Genomic DNA, 17,695 nt, shown 5'->3' with positions numbered 1-17,695 from the left:
ACATCGTCTTCATCAGTTGGTGGTAATAGTAATGTGGCAACGACAGAGACGGCGATGACATTATTTTGATTGGCAGTTTTAATGCCTAGTACTACTCCAGTCTCCACTCCCAAATCTCACCATTGCACCCTACATACCGCCAAAAAGGAAGGAGGATGTGGATGCAAGTGTTGCTCGCTTTTTCTATCATGATCAAATCCCCTTCATAAAGGCTTGGTAAGACTTACTATCATTTTCTCACAATTGATAATCTTGCTTCTCATTCTCATCTAAATAGTAAATCCTAATACCTCTTGTGTGCATTGTGTAGATCGGAGTACTGCAAAACCATCTGCACGAGGATTGGAGTATGGAGCACGCTATGTGCCACCCTCTTCCGAGGCCCTCCGCACTACTCTACTCGATAGAGAGAAGACCGTTGTAGAGATGACAACCCTCAATATGAAGAGGCAATGGACAAAGTAAGACATGACCCTCATTGCAAATGGATGGAGTGACACTAGGAGGAGATCCATCCATGGCATTGTTGCCTATTCCAAAGGAGAAATGTATTTTGCCAACTCCCATGATGCCAAGAAGACAAAAAAATCAACAGATGTCCTTGCGGGTGAGTGGGCCTCCACCGTAGAGACCATTGGTGTCAGACATGAGTCATGACTCATTGCTCCTTGGTTTTTGATATTTGTTTCTATTGTGACCGTCGGCTTTGTCCCCTTTTTGTATTGCACTACCATATGAGTGATTTGAGTCTTGACATGTCACCAAGTGACTCTTATAGTAGTTATTTAGCACTCTAGTCTCTAGTCTCTACATGTCTTTCTGTAGCGCATTGGCTGGCTTGGTAAGCCATCTTTATAATCTATATTCATGTTTTTTCTCCAAGCTTTTGTGTGGAGTTTGTACTCTATTCAACTTTGAGTTGATGTTCTTTCTATGCAAAATCAAGATGCTTTTGTAAAGGATGATCCCAATTCATGTGTCGTGTTGTGTGTAGTGCGCAATCGCGTGTAAGTCTTAAAACTGAATAATCATTGCAAAGCATGGCTAAATAGGATTCTACTTGGACTAATGGGTGTGTATGGCTCTCTACTAACATATAGCTTAAATCCAACATAATTTAAGCATATTTTAAGCTTACCGTTTTGGCCCCCGTTCCCGTTACGCTTTTCTTGAGGGAGGGGAGGGGAAGGGCGTTCCGAAAACGTTTTGGAGGCTCTTGTTCCCGTCCCCCATTTCCATTTTGGGTAACTTTGGTAATAACTGACTTTGACATGGCATTCATTAAAAGTACGTAGGGTAAATGGCTAAATAACGTATAAAAGAAGCCTTTTGGGTGCCAATGAAGGGCAAAGGAGCACTAGAAGAGCCTCTCAACAGTATTATCACTTGGGCAACCATCAGCCAATATTTTCTCTAATAGTTATCAACATTTTCAGCCCTATGATCACCATCAAATTTCAACCCTCAGCATTTCCAGAATAGCCTCTTTGCAACTGCAGTCCTTTCCACATTACCACCAGCATTTTTAGATTTCAACCATCATCCTCTTCAACGTTTTCAAATTTCAGCCCAACGTCGTCCTCGATGATAGCAGATCAGCCCACAGCCTTGTCATCGTTGTCATTGTCGTCATCGTTGTCAGAGTACCAAGCATCTCTAGCAATACCCATAGCACCACAAGAGCACCGCAATATCAGTATCCCTCATCGTTGTCATCATTGTCGTCTTCATCATCGTCCCTGTCATCGTTGTCCATGAGTACCCCAACATCTAGCATCCCTTGTGTTTCGGACTGGCTCCTACCTAGATCAACGTAGGGATCATCTAGATCTGTGTGTCCTTAGCACCCAAGTACGTTCAACACTCAAAGTACCCACAACACCCAGCACTTACCAAGCATCCATCATAGCACCCAGTCTTTAGCCTCACAATATCAAGCATCACTATCAAGTACCCATCATCATCTCAACATTTAGCATCATTATATCAGCATTGTGCAAGTGATAAAGCAAGCACTTGCTCTGGCAATAGAGCAAGGGGACCCTTTAGGGTGGTTGGGATCCGACATGCCGCGTCCTCTGGGATCCGACATGCCGTGCTCTCTCTCTCTCTCTCTCTCTCTCTCTCTCTCTCTCTCTCTCTCTCTCTCGTCAATTTGGCTCTTTCAAGTGAAGTAAACCTTGTGTTTGTGAGGAGTATTAGATCCAAGCTAAATCCTTAAACACTAGCGCTACACCTAACACAAGATATGACCGTGGTGGTGGTAGGTCTTAACTTCATGTTGGTGGTGGTTGTGAAGATGGTGATTCTTCTCGCCTCGACATCCTTGTAAACATTTTTCGTACTGTGATAGACATGGTTATCTTACATCTTACTGTTGAGCTCACAACAATATGAAAAAAGAATGACATAACTAGGGAGCCACGTCTTTGGAAATCTTTCTATACCTTGTGATTATTGTAGTAGCACATGTCATTGCCCTAATTGTTGCTACAAAAATCCATACAATCAAGATTGCAATCTTGCTTATGTTGCTCAATATACCCTTTTTGAAGATGGATCATATAGAACAACAGCTTAATTGCATAATTCACTATATTGTCTCTCCAGCAAAAGTACTTTATGTTGGTGATGGCTCTCTTTTCTTTGTTGATTGTAATCCTTCTAAAAATATGACATATAAGCCTTATTAGAAAAAAAAATCATATCTTTTACTAACAAGAAGGTCTATTTGGTTGATGACACTAGATACCAAGTACTAGGTACTGAGATTTATAAATTGATACATTATTTCAACAAAAACATTGTGTGGAGTTTTGCATGCCCAAGATCTTCAAAGAGTTCTACCTTATGTTGCCAAACTTTTTGATCTCGCATTGTTGGTTGGATTTGATCACACAATGTCACATAGAAAAGGATGGCCATACAATTGCCATTGCTTCTTGGTAATCAGCTTGAGCTTTTGATGAATGATCACGTTAGAAAGTCTTACAATTCTAGAGGTCATGACTCTAAGATATAGCGCCATCATTTTTTCCATTCAAATTTTAAAAGGTGCTTGATATTTGACATCATGATTTGTTGCACAAATTAAATCTTAAAGCTCATCCTCAAGTGGCGATATGTAAATATTGTGCTCCTGGTAAAAATCGTTGTAAACCATTTACTACCTTGAAAACAACTCGCTTCTCTAGTTCCTTGGATCATCTTGTTCATATTGATATTTATGATGGACCTTTTTCTCCTTCAAGATGTCATTATCACTACTTTATAACTTTCATTGATGGTCTCTTACATTATACAATGGTTTTTCTCTTGTGACAAAAACAAAAATACGAGACCTTGTCCATATTTAAAGAAATATCAGCAATCAATTGGTCCACGTATCAAGGCTCTTTGCAATGATAATGGCGGTGAATGTACATCTAATCTCTTTGATGATTATTGCACTTCTAAAGATATTTATCACAAGTATACTATGCCATATTCAACTTCGAAGAACGAAGTTTCAAAGCATAAAAATTGTACTACTCTCCATGCCATGAGATGTATACTCATTCAATCTAGATTATCTCTTAGTTTTTGGGCTCAAGAATTCTTTTTACTAGTACTTGTATAGCACCACATTTTCACTATGGTACCGTTTAATAAGATAATCAATTTTTATATAGACAAGTTTGATTTTCTTTATTTCACATTTTCGTACCATTGAGAGCATTGCTTACATTCATATTCCCAAAGCGTCACATTGAAAGTTCAATTCTTTGAAAAAGAATTATTTTTATTAAATATTTTGATAGGTCCCAAAGTAATTGGGAGTTCTATAATCTTAGTTCTCAAAAGGCAATCGTGAGTTGGAGTGCCATATTTAATGAGCAATCAATGAGGTATGTGCTTTTTTGAAAATCTTGACGACACACTGTCTCTACTTGAGAGTTCCCTTTTCTATTTGATAATGATTCTACTCTTGAAATAATTGAACATCTATCATGTATAAAAGAGAAATCTATGGAGAATCTTCTTCTTGAAGCGAATGTTGACGTTTGTGTTGATCTACCTATAGGTTTGGACCATGGTTCTTATCATGTTTACGATGAGTATTTTGACAGATTTGATTGCGCAATGGCTACTTGTGAAGGTCCTTCAACCTATAAAGAGGCAACTATATCTACACACAAGGATGAATTGAGACAATTATGGAAGAAACTTTGATTTCTAAAGGAATATACAATTTACTGATTTAACATCCAATCACCTTCCTATCAAATATGAGTGGGTATTAAAAAAAAAAACAAAGCAAATAAATCATTTGATAAGTTCAAACCTTGCTTGACTGCAAAGGACTACTCACAAGTTACAAGGTTTGACTATCATAATGTACTTTCACATGTTTTTCACGAGCATTCAAGTACTCTTTGCATTTGCTACACGGATGTATTTAGACATTGACCCAAAGGATGTGAAGAGTTCTTTTCTTAATGGTGATATCAAGGAAGAGATATATATGGAGTAACCAAAAGAATGTCATTCCCGATAAGGTGTACTTAGTTTGTGAACTTCATTGTGCTTTAAAGTCTAAATAAAGCTTCACAATCATGTTATATGAAGATCCACCAATTTCTTACATCACATGGCCTTACTATTTTTTTATCCCAAGTTATATATGAAGCATGATGGTCAACATCTCCTTGAGATACTTTATCTCTTATATATTGATGAAAGTACTTTTCTCAAATATTGTAAACTTTATTCAACATGTACAAAAGCTTTTGTCTTCAAATTTGATATATATGGTTGATAATGTCTAGGAATTAAAATTCAACAAAATCATATAAAGGATATTTCACTACCTTGAACAAGAAAGTTTATCCATGACATAACTCAAAAGTCTAGATCCAAGAATGCATACTATGAAAATACTAGTCTTTGTAACCTAAACCAAAAGTATTGCATCCATTCATGATAGAAAATTATAAGCTCTATATCAACAAAATGTCAATCTTGTGGGTTGTTTATGATTTTTGTGTTTAAATACAAGGCACAACATTCTTTCATAGAAAATTCTTTTGGTCAATATATTGCTTCTACATGACTTAAAACTGGTGTGCAACAAAACGTGCATAAGGATAGTTGAAAGGTAGAGCAAAATTGCAACTCATGTATCAACGGGGAAAAAATGGATCTTCTCAAAACTCTCTTGAACTTTTTGGATATTCAATCTACAACAGCCTTGCTATAGTTCAATTATCCCTAGAAAAATTTTCAAACCTACTCTGACGCGGCTTGTCTAGAATTGGTGTCTTGCTTTTACTTATGCAAAATTGAAATGAATGTAAAACATTAATTTCAAGTTAATTGTACTTATCTGCCATCAAAACCTCGATATCAAAAACTTCGTCAAATATAAAGCGTCTTGATGTCACATGGTCGACAATGACACATAAGCAGAATCCTTTCTTCCATTGGTAAATTCCTTTGTGATCATCCATCGTGAGGCACACAATCTCCAAGGCTTTGAAATTAACTAGGCTTCATAAATGTAACTTTTAGAAGCCTCTTGATTGACTCCATGATTTCCACCATGCCTTGCACAAAGGCCATGGGAGTTTTGTGCTTTCACAGTTTGCCAATGTTCTTCATGCCTTGTATAGTAAATGTTTGCATATAGGTCAAGGAACTCTTACAATTTTTGAGTTGGCAGATATTTGAAAGCCTCTGGGTCCTCGCTTGGAAACACGAACTTCATTGCTTCTTCCCCTGCCTTGCATCGTGGAAAAAGCCCTTATGGAATGGGTGGCCAAAATAGGGTGGCCCAAAACTGAAAATAAATAATTAAAAAATTTGCAACTCTTGCAATGATGGCGTGTGATTCTCATGCGCCATTGTATGATGCACTAACACCATCGCAATAGAAACAAAAAATGTGCTTCCATTGAGACTGCTTGCGGGTTGTCTTGTGGACGATCGACCCTAGCTCCATCTCGGACTACAAGCCTTGTTTCCTGTGGACACCTCTCTATCGAACCTTCTGGCTTGACCTAAGGGGACATGCTCACCTGCTCGTTCATTAAAGCTTGAGCACGCCATGGAAGGGACTGCTCTTGCGGCCCTATATATCCCTTGTCAACCTTGCCATGCAAACTCCTATGAGAGAGAGAGAGAGCTTCATGCATCACCATGCGAGACTTTCGAAGCTTCCTTTCCCCCTCCTCCATAGCTACCCCTCTCCCCTTGGCTCTGATACCAATATGAGACTAACAGAACTACCGTACAAGATTCTCCACCCTACCACGCATAACATAGGCCCTTGGCCATCCATACTTAGAATCCTTGTCCACACCTAGTAGCCAGCCCTTGACGTGGATCCATGACTCCCTTTGCGTTTTCCCTTGGGATTACAATCTCATTAATTATATTACATTTTGTGTTGCAAGGTTTAACTTTTGGTAATTCTAAATTTTACTAAAAGTGATTCCTTAGTTTTTTGCGACATCATTTCTCTTGCTATATTTGGATGTGCATCCAAAATAGTGTTAAAGTTTGTAGCATCTCAAGTGAATAGCCCAATGCGATCCCAATATTTATTTTGGCATAAGGTATTTATTTTACTTATTTATCAAATCTTGGGTAGAGCACTTTGCTAAGGTGATTATAAATACACACCTAGTCCCCATTGTAAATTATGCTTATTTCATTGCAAAGGTTGGTAAGGTTGGCTGGTTCAAAACTCTCTCACTCTCTCTCTCTCTCTCTCTCTCTCTCTCTCTCTCTCTCTCTCTCTCTCTCTCCGATGGCCACGATGCCTCATCCCACCTATTTGATGGCCATCGTACCTTAGCCCATAGTGCACACCCAGCCCAAAGGATGTGTATCCCTCAGCCCGCAATGCCCCCTCTAATCAAAGCATGTGTATCCGTCATCCCACGACCCCAGAGTGCCAGCAAAACCTTTAGGAGTAGTTTTAGGGAGGAGAAGTAGAAGCTTCAAAGCAAGGTTCTCAAAAAAATGGCTCGCAAGAGGAGGAAAACCTTGATTGAAGAAGACTTTGATTGAAGAAGACTCTAGCAAAAAGGGGCTCCGGAAGACCCCGATGCCACCATAGCTAAGTTTTTCAATCGTCATAGCAGCTTCGAAGAAGGCCAGTCTCCTGTCACCCAAGCCTAACTCGTAGATGCTCGCTCAAGAAAGACATGTGTGGCAATGGAACTTTAAGAACAAATGTACGAAGAAGCAAATACCCTCAAGGTCTGCATTGACGGATTACCACAAGCGTGGGAAGTGGTAAAGGACTTTTGGAGCGGCGCATCAACTTCCGCAACAAAACCCTCAAGCCGATCAAGCTCGACCCCAAAAAGATAGAAATGGTCGATGGAAGCGGGCCAAGCCATTCTTGAAATTGAGAAGAGAAGAGATCTTACAAAAAACACACCTTCTTAAGGGCACCAAGCTATGGATCACAGAAGAACTCTCCCCATCAAAACTCAAAAATAAAGGCACAGAGCTCAAGAAAGTGCATGCAACATGAGGCGAAGAAGAATAGGCAATCCACTGCATAGAAGGCTATCATACGAGAGTTCCAATCTCCCAAGACTTCTACCATCATGAACACCACCCCTTAGTTACTATTTATTTTCCCCCTAAGTGGAATGTGTTGCATTTTATTGTATCCATGATTACTCATGCTTCACTACCCCCTTATCAAGAACCATTTGTATGGTATGACTTTTTGATGCCATATATGACCACCAAGACGATAATCTCTCTCTCTCTCTCTCTCTCTCTCTCTCTCTCTCTCTCTCTCTCTCTCTCTCTCTCTCTCTCTCTCTCTCTCTCTCTCTCTCTCTCTCTCTCTTCAGGTGCTTTTGCATCATCAACATTGACATGATATCAAAGCCTTGGAGTAACCAGCACCATTGAGGAGTTTCAAAGAGAAGCCGTAGTGTAGCCTTCTTCGCATTCTTACCTCCCCTTGTAGCATTTTAAAACACAAGCTTTTATTCTATATTGGAGCACTAGTAATCATGGCAAATTTGCTACCTACCGTTGGTCCCTTACCAATAACATTTCAAATGCCATTGCTATCTCACACCGATAGTGCTCCACTCCCTCCTTTTATTTTTGTTTTTAATACGCAATGGGCATTGCTTCTAGCGACAACTACAAACTTGCTAGTGTTTTGATATGCAAGCTATCCCTTTCTTTGCTCCTTCTCTCCTATGACAAGCCAACAATTTAGAACATCCTTCATCAAAGTACACACTCCTTTTATTGCGCGCCCACTAGCATTTTGAACCTCCGATTGTGGTGCTGCTAGATTTGGTTGAGTAAACCCCAACGACGACCGAGGCGCTATGACCTATGGATAGGCTCCAACCTAGGAGATTTAGAGCATTTTTTTTAGAGATTTTTTTTTTTTTTTTTGAACACGCGTTGGTAAACTTTTCTTGTTGAGAGGCTTGAGAGATTTCTTGAGGCCTTTTGGAGTACGAGAAGGAAGCGACTCAAGTTTCCAAATCTTACACTTGCAACATGGCCCCCTTGCTCGAGTGTCAATGACAAACTAAAGGATGATAATTATGTCCATTGGAATTTGATCATATAACTTTGGTTCACACAAAGAGACTTGTGGGATATAGTCGACGGCTTGGAGCCTCGTCCTACGAGGGATCCTAGCAACATGTACACCATCTTCAAGATGAGGAGCATCAAAAATCACGTGCTGATTAGGATATAAGTAACGCAAGGCAATGCCATTCATTATGGCATCTCTTAAAGGGGAAATTTTCCAAGCCATATAGACTTGGAAGATTGCCAATGCTATGTGGTTCAAGCTTGTCAAAATGTTTGATCACAATTTCACTATGCACGCAATCACCCTTCTTGGATACTTACCTACCATCAAGTTTCTAACTCAAAGTTCAATGCGGTTTTTTCTTATGAAGGCAAAGGCTACTCATGATTAAGTATAGGATTTGAAAAGTGCATTGACCACACTACTCAATTAGCTCCTTTGGTACTCATGAAAATAATTGAGTACAAAATGGTGTCTAAGACACTAGTTCTGCTACAAACCACAAAGAAAAAGAGGGAGTTTGATGATTTCAGCTCTTTTCTCATTGAGAAGGAATCCATATTAATCATTCAAGGGAGAATTTAAGTTTTTGACAAGGGTGATGAAGCACTTGCCGCTTCAAATTGCATAACAAAGACCAATTAATAGTCGTTGTTACAACTATAGGAAGCATGGTCATTTGTCTCAAGATTGCAGATCCAAAGGCAAAGACAAAAGCTCTACAAAGGACAAAGGTAAAGGCAAGCATGATGAGAATGTAGTAATAATGACTTAGGGAAGGATTCTCAGGAGTTTTCTGGTATGAATACACTGACAAAGGCTCCCACCTTCTAGTCAACTGGATGTTGTTGCCGCCCCAGCAGAGGTTTGTGAGTGGCACCCATAGAGGGCAAACCATGCTCCTACAAATGATTTGGACCCATGTGTTGGAGTTGAAGTTATCGGTATTTGAACCTGTGAGTCGAAGTTTAATGCACATGCATCAAGTAACAAACAAATCAGACATGTCCAAAACACTATGGATGAGTGCACCAATTCATTGTTGTGGACTAGGTTATGGACATGATGTGTTTTGAAGTTAATTATCTTGAAAAGTGTGGATGTGTTGTGTTCACAATCCACAAATGGGAATTCTTGGACTTAGTGTGGTTTACAATTCAATTTTCTATGAGAGAATTGATCCTCAAGATTGCATTCTTCTCAGGTGACACATTGATGATAGAATAGCAAATCCAAGGCGTACCCAACATGACAGCAATTGGTGGGGTGTTCGTGGTAGCTTCTTCATCAATTTGGTCTCACTATTTATATCCACTATGAGCTGTAAAGAGGGCGTTAAAGGTTATAGAATCTCAAGTGTATCCCAATGTAAGATCCCAATGTTTTTTTTGGCTTTAGGTATGCTCTGCAGAGAGTGGTTGAAGCATCTCAAATGAATATCTCAATGTAATTCGAATATTTATTTTGGCTCAACGTATTTATTTTACTTATTCGACAAATCTTTGGTAGGGTAATTTACTAAGGTGAGTATATAAACACACGTAGCCCCCATTTTAGATTATGCTTATTTCATTGCCAAGGTTGGTTGCGTCAAAAGTCTCTCTCTCTCTCTCTCTCTCTCTCTCTCTCTCTCTCTCTCTCTCTCAAGGCTAGGGTGGATAGCACAATAAGCCATTCATGATGAAAGCAAGCATAGTAATTGCATTAGGTTTAGTTGTGGATACAAAGGGTTTCTTTATACAAGCTTGTCACATGGACCTTGCCTTGTTGACATGCTTCTCTCACACCAACTTCTTTTTCTCACAGACTTCATGCCTTTTATCAAGGGCTCACACATATTCCACATGAATCCTAATCTAGGGGGTTTTACCACAAGTGAGGTAGTACAATGCTCGCACCCCAACAACCCTCCCCTTGTGGGTATAGCACCCACACAAATTTCCTCCCTTCAAAACACAAACAAGGATAAACACAAATTTGCCTTTCCTTGACACATAGGGTGTAGGCACACAAATCCTCCCAGCACAAAGCTGGGTAGGTAAACGTGTCCTACAACAAGGGTTAAGTACATAAATCCCCCAAGCATGAGGGGTGGATACACAAACTTCACTACCCTTTGCTCTGCATCCACTCCTCTCCCTAGATTTCTCTGACTCTACTTAGGGACTCCATAGGCATCTTGCAGCTTGGGAAATCTAGATTTACTATCATAGGCTTCGCTCTGAATCCCTCTATGATTTTGGTCGTAGAAGGTGATCATGACATTCACCCTCGATGCTCTTTGTCATTCTATGTGCAAACTGATTGCAGCTAGGGCCATCCACTCAGTCTCCCTAACTTTCTCTGACTCTATTTGGGGACTCCTTAGGCAACTTGGGCAATCTAGATTTACTAACGAGGGCTTTGCTCTAATGCCCTCTATAGGAGGTGATCATGACATTCACCCTCAATGCTCTTTGTCATTCTATTTGCAGCTCTCTCTCTCTCTCTCTCTCTCTCTCTCTCTCTCTCTCTCTCTCTCTATATATATATATATATATATATATATATATATATATATATATATATATATAGATATATAGATATATATATATATAATGCCCTCTATAGGAGGTGATCATGACATTCACCCTCAATGCTCTTTGTCATTCTATGTGCAAATTGTTTGCAGCTCTCTCTCTCTCTCTCTCTATATATATATATATCATGTGCGCAGACTTGCATCCAAGGCCACTTAGCTATGTTGCATGAGATTATTGCAAAGGGGATGGAGGCAAACAGAAGGAGCATGAGCTATAAGCGAGGGAGAAGATAGAGTCTATAAATCAAGCAAAACCAACCTTATGGTGCATCTGCCCTTGGCCAAGCTATTAAACAACAAGTCATCCAAAAAGACCAAACAAACCCTTTAAAAGATGGATTTGGTCAGACTTAGCCAATTCTTTTTGAGGTAACTAAACTTTATTGATCAAATACTCTGATCTTTCTAGATAATAGAGTAGCTTTATTCATGTTTTTTTTTGTCTATAAGAATTGATTCCAAGGCTTTTATGCATATAACTAAATGGATCTTTCTATTTACTTCAAGAGATGGTGAGTGTTTCTATTTACTTCAAGAGATAGTGAGTGTCCACCCTTTGCCACAAATAAGGCTAAAAACAAATGATGGTTCACAAAACTTTAGGTAAGAGCATTGCCAATAAAGCAAATTATCAAAGAATTTGAATTAAGCAATGGATTGTCATCACAAGCTACATCGATTGATACCTAAGTCAAGTTGAAAGCTAAGCCATAGCTCTAAAGTTGGTTTAGACATGTGTGTGGCTTTGTACATACCTTCTCTATTCTTTTTGTCTTAGGCAACACCAATGACGGTAGAGAGGCACGCCCATCAATGCTAGCATGGATGTGGCGTAGGGGAAAGTTCCAAATGATCACAGAGAAAAAATTCCATAATTGACTTGCACGGTTATATACACGTTCAACTACCTGCTTAGTTCCCTCGATCTGCAAGTGAAAGGTGTCATCTATGCCGTTGAGGTAGTTGGAAAGCTTGATTGGAGGCAAGCACATGAAGAGGGTTTTTTGAGTGGCGAGCTTGCCGAGGTGAGATAAGAGGGCAGTGACATTTACATTGAGTTCGATGAGTGGGACTTGAAGGTCGTGTACTATTGTTGGCTGAAAAGCAAGTCTATCGCTAATGAAGTGAGGTCATTTCGAAGAAGGAGAGGCGATACAAACTTGCCTTTACCTACGTAATTGCAACTTTTCATTCTGAAGCAATGGCGCAGTGAAAAGGTCCAATTACCACAGGAATTTGAGCATGGGTAAACAAGTTGTGAAGGTCCAAGCCTTCAAAGAGCACAATAACTAACAAAGACCTTATCTAAGAATTAAGTGTTCACTATAAACAAAATACTACAAAGTTTCTTTTATAACTTCGATTATAATCATCAAACTACTGAAACATTAAAAAACGAACACACCACCTATAATAATAAGGTGCAAGATTTTATGTATAACGACTAACTAATTAAGCATATTACAAAAGAGAAAGCTACGTTCGTCTTTCGTTGCCTTCCTCTTCTCTGCTGCGATGAAAACACATGATAAGTGTTTTGTATTATATTTACGTGATATGATGTTTCAATAATTGAGCATTCACAATATTATATAGTAGTTGTCTACATGGTAGCAATTGCTCACAACTACTAATCGTTTTCTTTCATAGACGTCTCCCTTCTTGCTACAAGATCTGCTTCTTGATTCAATCCAAACTTTTCAAGAAGCCATGGCCGCGGCATCGACTTCTTCGACCATGCCAAAATTCTATCAAATCAAAAATCTACAAGGCAACAATTATCGACGTTCGAGCATGTGCATAAAGATGGTCCTTGAAAAAGCTGATAATTGGGATGTCACTGACCATTCCAAACTTGATCCCGCCAAGAAACTTATTGCAATTGGTGCCTAAGTACTCATCAATGTTGAGAAAGCAATGTGAAAGAAGAAAGACCTTGAAGCCCAAAGTAAAATCATCATGCATCTTGGTGATCGTCAACTACAACTTGTTTGAACATTAGAAACTTCTTAATGTCAACAAACCAATGTTGTTTTCTCCACAAGCTATTAAATGAGATTTAGATGGTGACCAAGAATGATAACCTACTTATTGCAGGATTACCCCTCCCCCCTGAGGAGGGTCAAGTAAATAAACTTGTTGGAGCTTCACCTGATACATGCAAATATTTTGTCTCACAACACTCTAATACATCTCATTTGAAATTGACTGGCTACTATAAGTCAGGAAGGTTAAATTCGCAATCGAGGAAGGACTTATACATCTCCATCCTCAAGCACTCTCCCATTACACCTTTGACCATGCTTGGTGATGGTTCTCATTCACTCTCCTATTTCACCCTAGACAATTCAACTCTCGCCAATCTCAACTACTTTCTCCATCTACCGCACAACCTAGATCCATCTTCTCGAGACACTAGTTTCAAAATTTAATTCTATAACCCACTTTTAATCCCTCCCCCTTTCACAACCAATTGAGGAATCTCAACTACTTTCTCCATCTACCGCACAACCTAGATCCACCTTATCGAGACAATAGTTTCAAAATTTAATTCTATAGCCCACATTTACTCCCTCTCCCTTTCACAATAGATTGAGGCATTCCCACGGGAGTAACCTTTTCCACATGCAACTTTTGACATCGACAAGGTCATACTAAGCGACAATGTTGCATGAAGTGGCACCAGCTACGTACCTTTCAAAGCCAGTATGAATGAAAATTTGGCTATTATGCTCATGATGTGAGTAATGACCTTACCACTATGCATCTCTATGTTGTATAGCCAACCCACCTCATATTGATACTTGGCACCATGATATTGGTGGTACACACCCAATGATTGGAACTCAAGAGCAACTACATGACTACGACCCAATCTCCTTATCTCTTGAAGTTCACCTTGGTGCTGATTTGCTCTACCAAGCTACTAGAAACGGATCCTTGCATTTGCTAACAATGGACGCAACCACTACAATTCCCAGTATCTATTATGTTCTCGGATTGGCAAAGAATCTTCTCTCTATCAATGAGTGGACTAGTCATGGTACTTCGGTGGAGTCTCAACACAGCTATTGCGTAATAACCCCCCCTCCCACTTTTGGTGTCACTGTCTACCTCATATATGTCCCAAAAAATGTTGATTATATCCTCTTGAACTTGGGAGTCATTCGTCCAAGCATGGAACTTCATTCTGCTATCGGCTCTCAAGACGAGGAAACTCTTCTTTGGCATTACTATTTGGGACATCCCCATGTTCAATGAAGCACACTCTACAAACCCATATGATTTTGATGTGTTTTACACCAAAATTGAGGCATATTTCATTATGTGAGACATGCCTCTTTGGTAAGCTGATACACCAAATTTTGCAGATCCAAAAGTGAGATCAAAGAGCTTCTGGAATTCTTCCACTCTGACATATGTGGACCCATACCCATGCTTACAACTTCCACTACTAGCTCCTCCTACATTCTAACCTTTATCAACGATTGGTCAAAGTACACTATGTTGTACTTTTTGAGGCATAAATCTAAGATACTTGCTCAATTTGAGAAATATAAGATATTTATAGAGTGATAACTCAATAGGCCACTCAAGAGCATTCGCCTTGACAATGGCGGTGAATATATATCAAATTCCTTCAAAGTCTATCGTAATCAAGTTGGCATTATTCAGCAATTTATTGTACCCTATTTACCTCAACAAAATAGTATAACTAAAAGAAGAAATTGTACATTGCTTGATGCTGGTGTTTCCCAATCCTTCTAGGAAGAAGCTTCCGCTACAGTGTGCTATGTCCAAAATTGGAATTCTTCCTAGTGCAAAGCCTGACCTTTGTATCTTTGGTGCACCTTGTTACGCTCTCATTCAAATAGACAAGCATAACAAGCTATCCTCGCATGTTGAGCGAGGTATTTTAGTCATATACAGTGATCTCTTTGGGGTAGAATTCTATCTTCTCTATAATCTATGACTCATGTGTTCTCCTTGTGATTGTGATTGCAGCTGATTGTGACTACTACTCCTGAGCACCTTCAATACTTAAATACCACACCTTAACACATGATAAGTGTTGACGTGTAATGTAGAGTAGTTGTTAATGTGTGTATAGCAGTTGTCTACATTAACAACCATGGTCTCCTTTTTGTGGTTTGTGGAAAATCTGTAAGCAACGTAGTTATGTAGAGCACGATACATACTTTCACTATGTTAAAGCACTTGCCAATATGAGGTCTAGGTTAAGCGTCCACGTCACGATGGTAAAGCGGTAATTTCAAAATCAGACGGATGTGCACTTTATCTTAAATTTATTTTTTTATGTGGATGACGCCCACAAGAAAGTACCCGGTAGAGTCGTGGACGTGCCGCTGGTCATCACCAATTGGCTGATCTGTAGCTCCACCTTTTGTAGAAAGGCCATGGCTTCATTGAAGGGCTTGGAGAGCTCCTCCTCATAGTGCTGCAGAGCATGGCAGTAGGCCTTCTGCTTGCACGACCAGACATCAAAAGATTAGACAAGGGGGTGAGCGAGGAGACGACCAGCCATATAAAGATGGAGCGCACACAAGCTCATGAGGGGCGGGCTCATGCGTGGGCATGGTGTGTGTGTGTGTGTGTGTGTGTGTGTGTGTGTGTGAGAGAGAGAGAGAGTGTGCTGATCAGTGAGGGATCGTAGAGAGAGAATGTGTGCTTGTGAGATTGGAAGAGCGTGCGTGTGCATGATGCAAGCCGAAAGCAGCCAAGATATGAAATACATTACCGGTATACAATAAAATGAAAGAAAAACAAACATACGCTACCATGAAATGGTCGAGTTCAGGGTCTGGGGCTGCGGCTTCTTTGCTGACCATGCTCAGCAGCTCCGGACTCCTTTCGTACTCCTGGCTCAGCTCGTCCAACCGTCTCGCGACATCTGGCGGCGCACCCACCTTAATAACACAGTCTTTCACGCTAATTACCGATCCTATTTACACCTTCAATTAAGGGACTGCGATTAATTATCCCTTCAGATTACCTTGCGGCAGCTTATGTACGCCAAGACCAGCCTGCAATATTCGGGGTGCGCTGCTATTCTCTCTCTTATGCGCCCCTGATCATTAGTATCCACAATACTTGACGCATTGCAGCTCTGATCCGTAATTATCGCGATCTCCTCCTTTGCAGCGCTTTTTATATCCACGTGACCTGCAGCTATATCTCCGCTTTCGACAATATCGTCGAGAGAAGAGACCTCATGTGAGCTTAGTACCGCTGCATTGCCGTGGCAAACGCGGGTCTTTGGTCTCTCGCTCTTTCTCGATATCACCGTCCTGGCTGCCGCTGCTGGTACTCCAGGCTGCACATGCATCCTCCGTAGGCTCAGCTCGCCTTCTTCTTCCAGGTCGTCATCTTCATCCCCATGGCCCTGATGCGTAAACTGATCTACTTGCGCGCAAGCCAATATGTCCACTGCTGGCGCCTGAACACAGCTAGCCATGGCGAGCTGCTCATAGGAAAGCTCTTGAGGCAACCTTGAGTTGTCGCCCTGCAAAACTGTGACCGGATATGCATCGCTGTAGTAATCGTGCATGAAGTGAGTAGATGCTGCAGGCACGCCTTGCTGCTGCTCACACTTCTTATCAAGATCTAATTGCTCTGCAGTCATGAGTGCCATCATAGGCCCGTATGATGGAAGGCTTGTTTCTTCCTGCATGCTGCAACTCATGCCATTGTAGTGAGACACTAGCAGCTGATTGGCAGCTCCTGCTGTTAGGTCCATTTTCATGCAGCTAAGCGCCTTGGGGTTGCCTCCCCACCCTCTAGTTCAGGAAGACTGTGAAAATGAAGGGCTTCTTTTTCTCACGACATTTTTACGACAAAAAAATCAGCCCCAAGATCTATGCACGAAATAGCCCACCAGGCCTGGGAGGGTGCAGAGGGTTCAATGGGCCCGATAACCAGCAGAAGAGTCTCTAGCCGATTGCTGCTAATTAATTGGGGGCCTCAGCGCTCGAGAAGAAACGTAGGGGCTACAAACACTGGTGGGGCACAACGGCCTCGGATAAGAGGCAAGTGTGTTATATGTCTGTGTGTGAGCAGAGTAACTGAGTGACAGAGCAGAGCATGGAGTCTATTATGGGGGGGGGGGGGGGGGGGGGATTGCCTTTGCGGGCAGTGCACAGGCCGTCCAATGTTGTGGATATAAATATGATTGACACCAGGGTTGTGAGGTTGCGTGAAGGATCATGTATCTCCTGGTGCTGTTCTAGGGTTAGAGTCCCTGTTGGAGAGAGAGAGAGAGAGAGAGAGAGGGAAAGGGGGGGGGGGGGGGGGGGGGGGGGGGGGGGGGGGGGGAGCAATGGTGGGTTTCACTCGTGAAAGTGAGGTAGCAAATGTTGTTCTCTACGGACAAAAGGAGCATACCCTGGTTGCAAGCAGCTTTGTGTGCAACAGTGTGGGTAGTAATTGTAACTTAGGGAGTGAGTGTATGTAGCCGGTGAACATTAACAGTATGGTTCGATTCTCGACTGCACAGTTGAGATTGAAAAGCGTCTCGTTCTAGC

The 17,695-nt window shown here is 40.9% G+C and overlaps 1 protein-coding gene across 1 annotated transcript in view; it reads right to left on the bottom strand.

Annotated features, from left to right (window-relative positions):
* Positions 1-17,427, bottom strand: part of LOC147431790 (uncharacterized) — an 82,247-nt gene extending 64,820 nt beyond the window's left edge. Inside the window, exons 1-3 of the mRNA XM_086494276.1 lie at positions 16,168-17,427; positions 15,953-16,081; positions 15,498-15,636 (exon numbers count right to left, since the gene is read on the bottom strand). Of these exons, the coding sequence (XP_086350402.1) occupies positions 15,498-15,636; positions 15,953-16,081; positions 16,168-16,917 (1,018 nt within the window). The 5' untranslated portion in view covers positions 16,918-17,427. The remainder of the gene's footprint in view (positions 1-15,497; positions 15,637-15,952; positions 16,082-16,167) is intronic.
* Between the last annotated feature and the right edge of the window lie 268 nt (positions 17,428-17,695).

This window comes from Adiantum capillus-veneris, chromosome 21, assembly GCF_014529385.1.
Source record: "Adiantum capillus-veneris isolate H3 chromosome 21, ASM1452938v2, whole genome shotgun sequence".
NCBI lineage: Eukaryota > Viridiplantae > Streptophyta > Polypodiopsida > Polypodiales > Pteridaceae > Adiantum > Adiantum capillus-veneris.
Note: the sequence above shows the minus strand (reverse complement) of the source record. Positions and strands in the feature narration are given on the sequence as shown.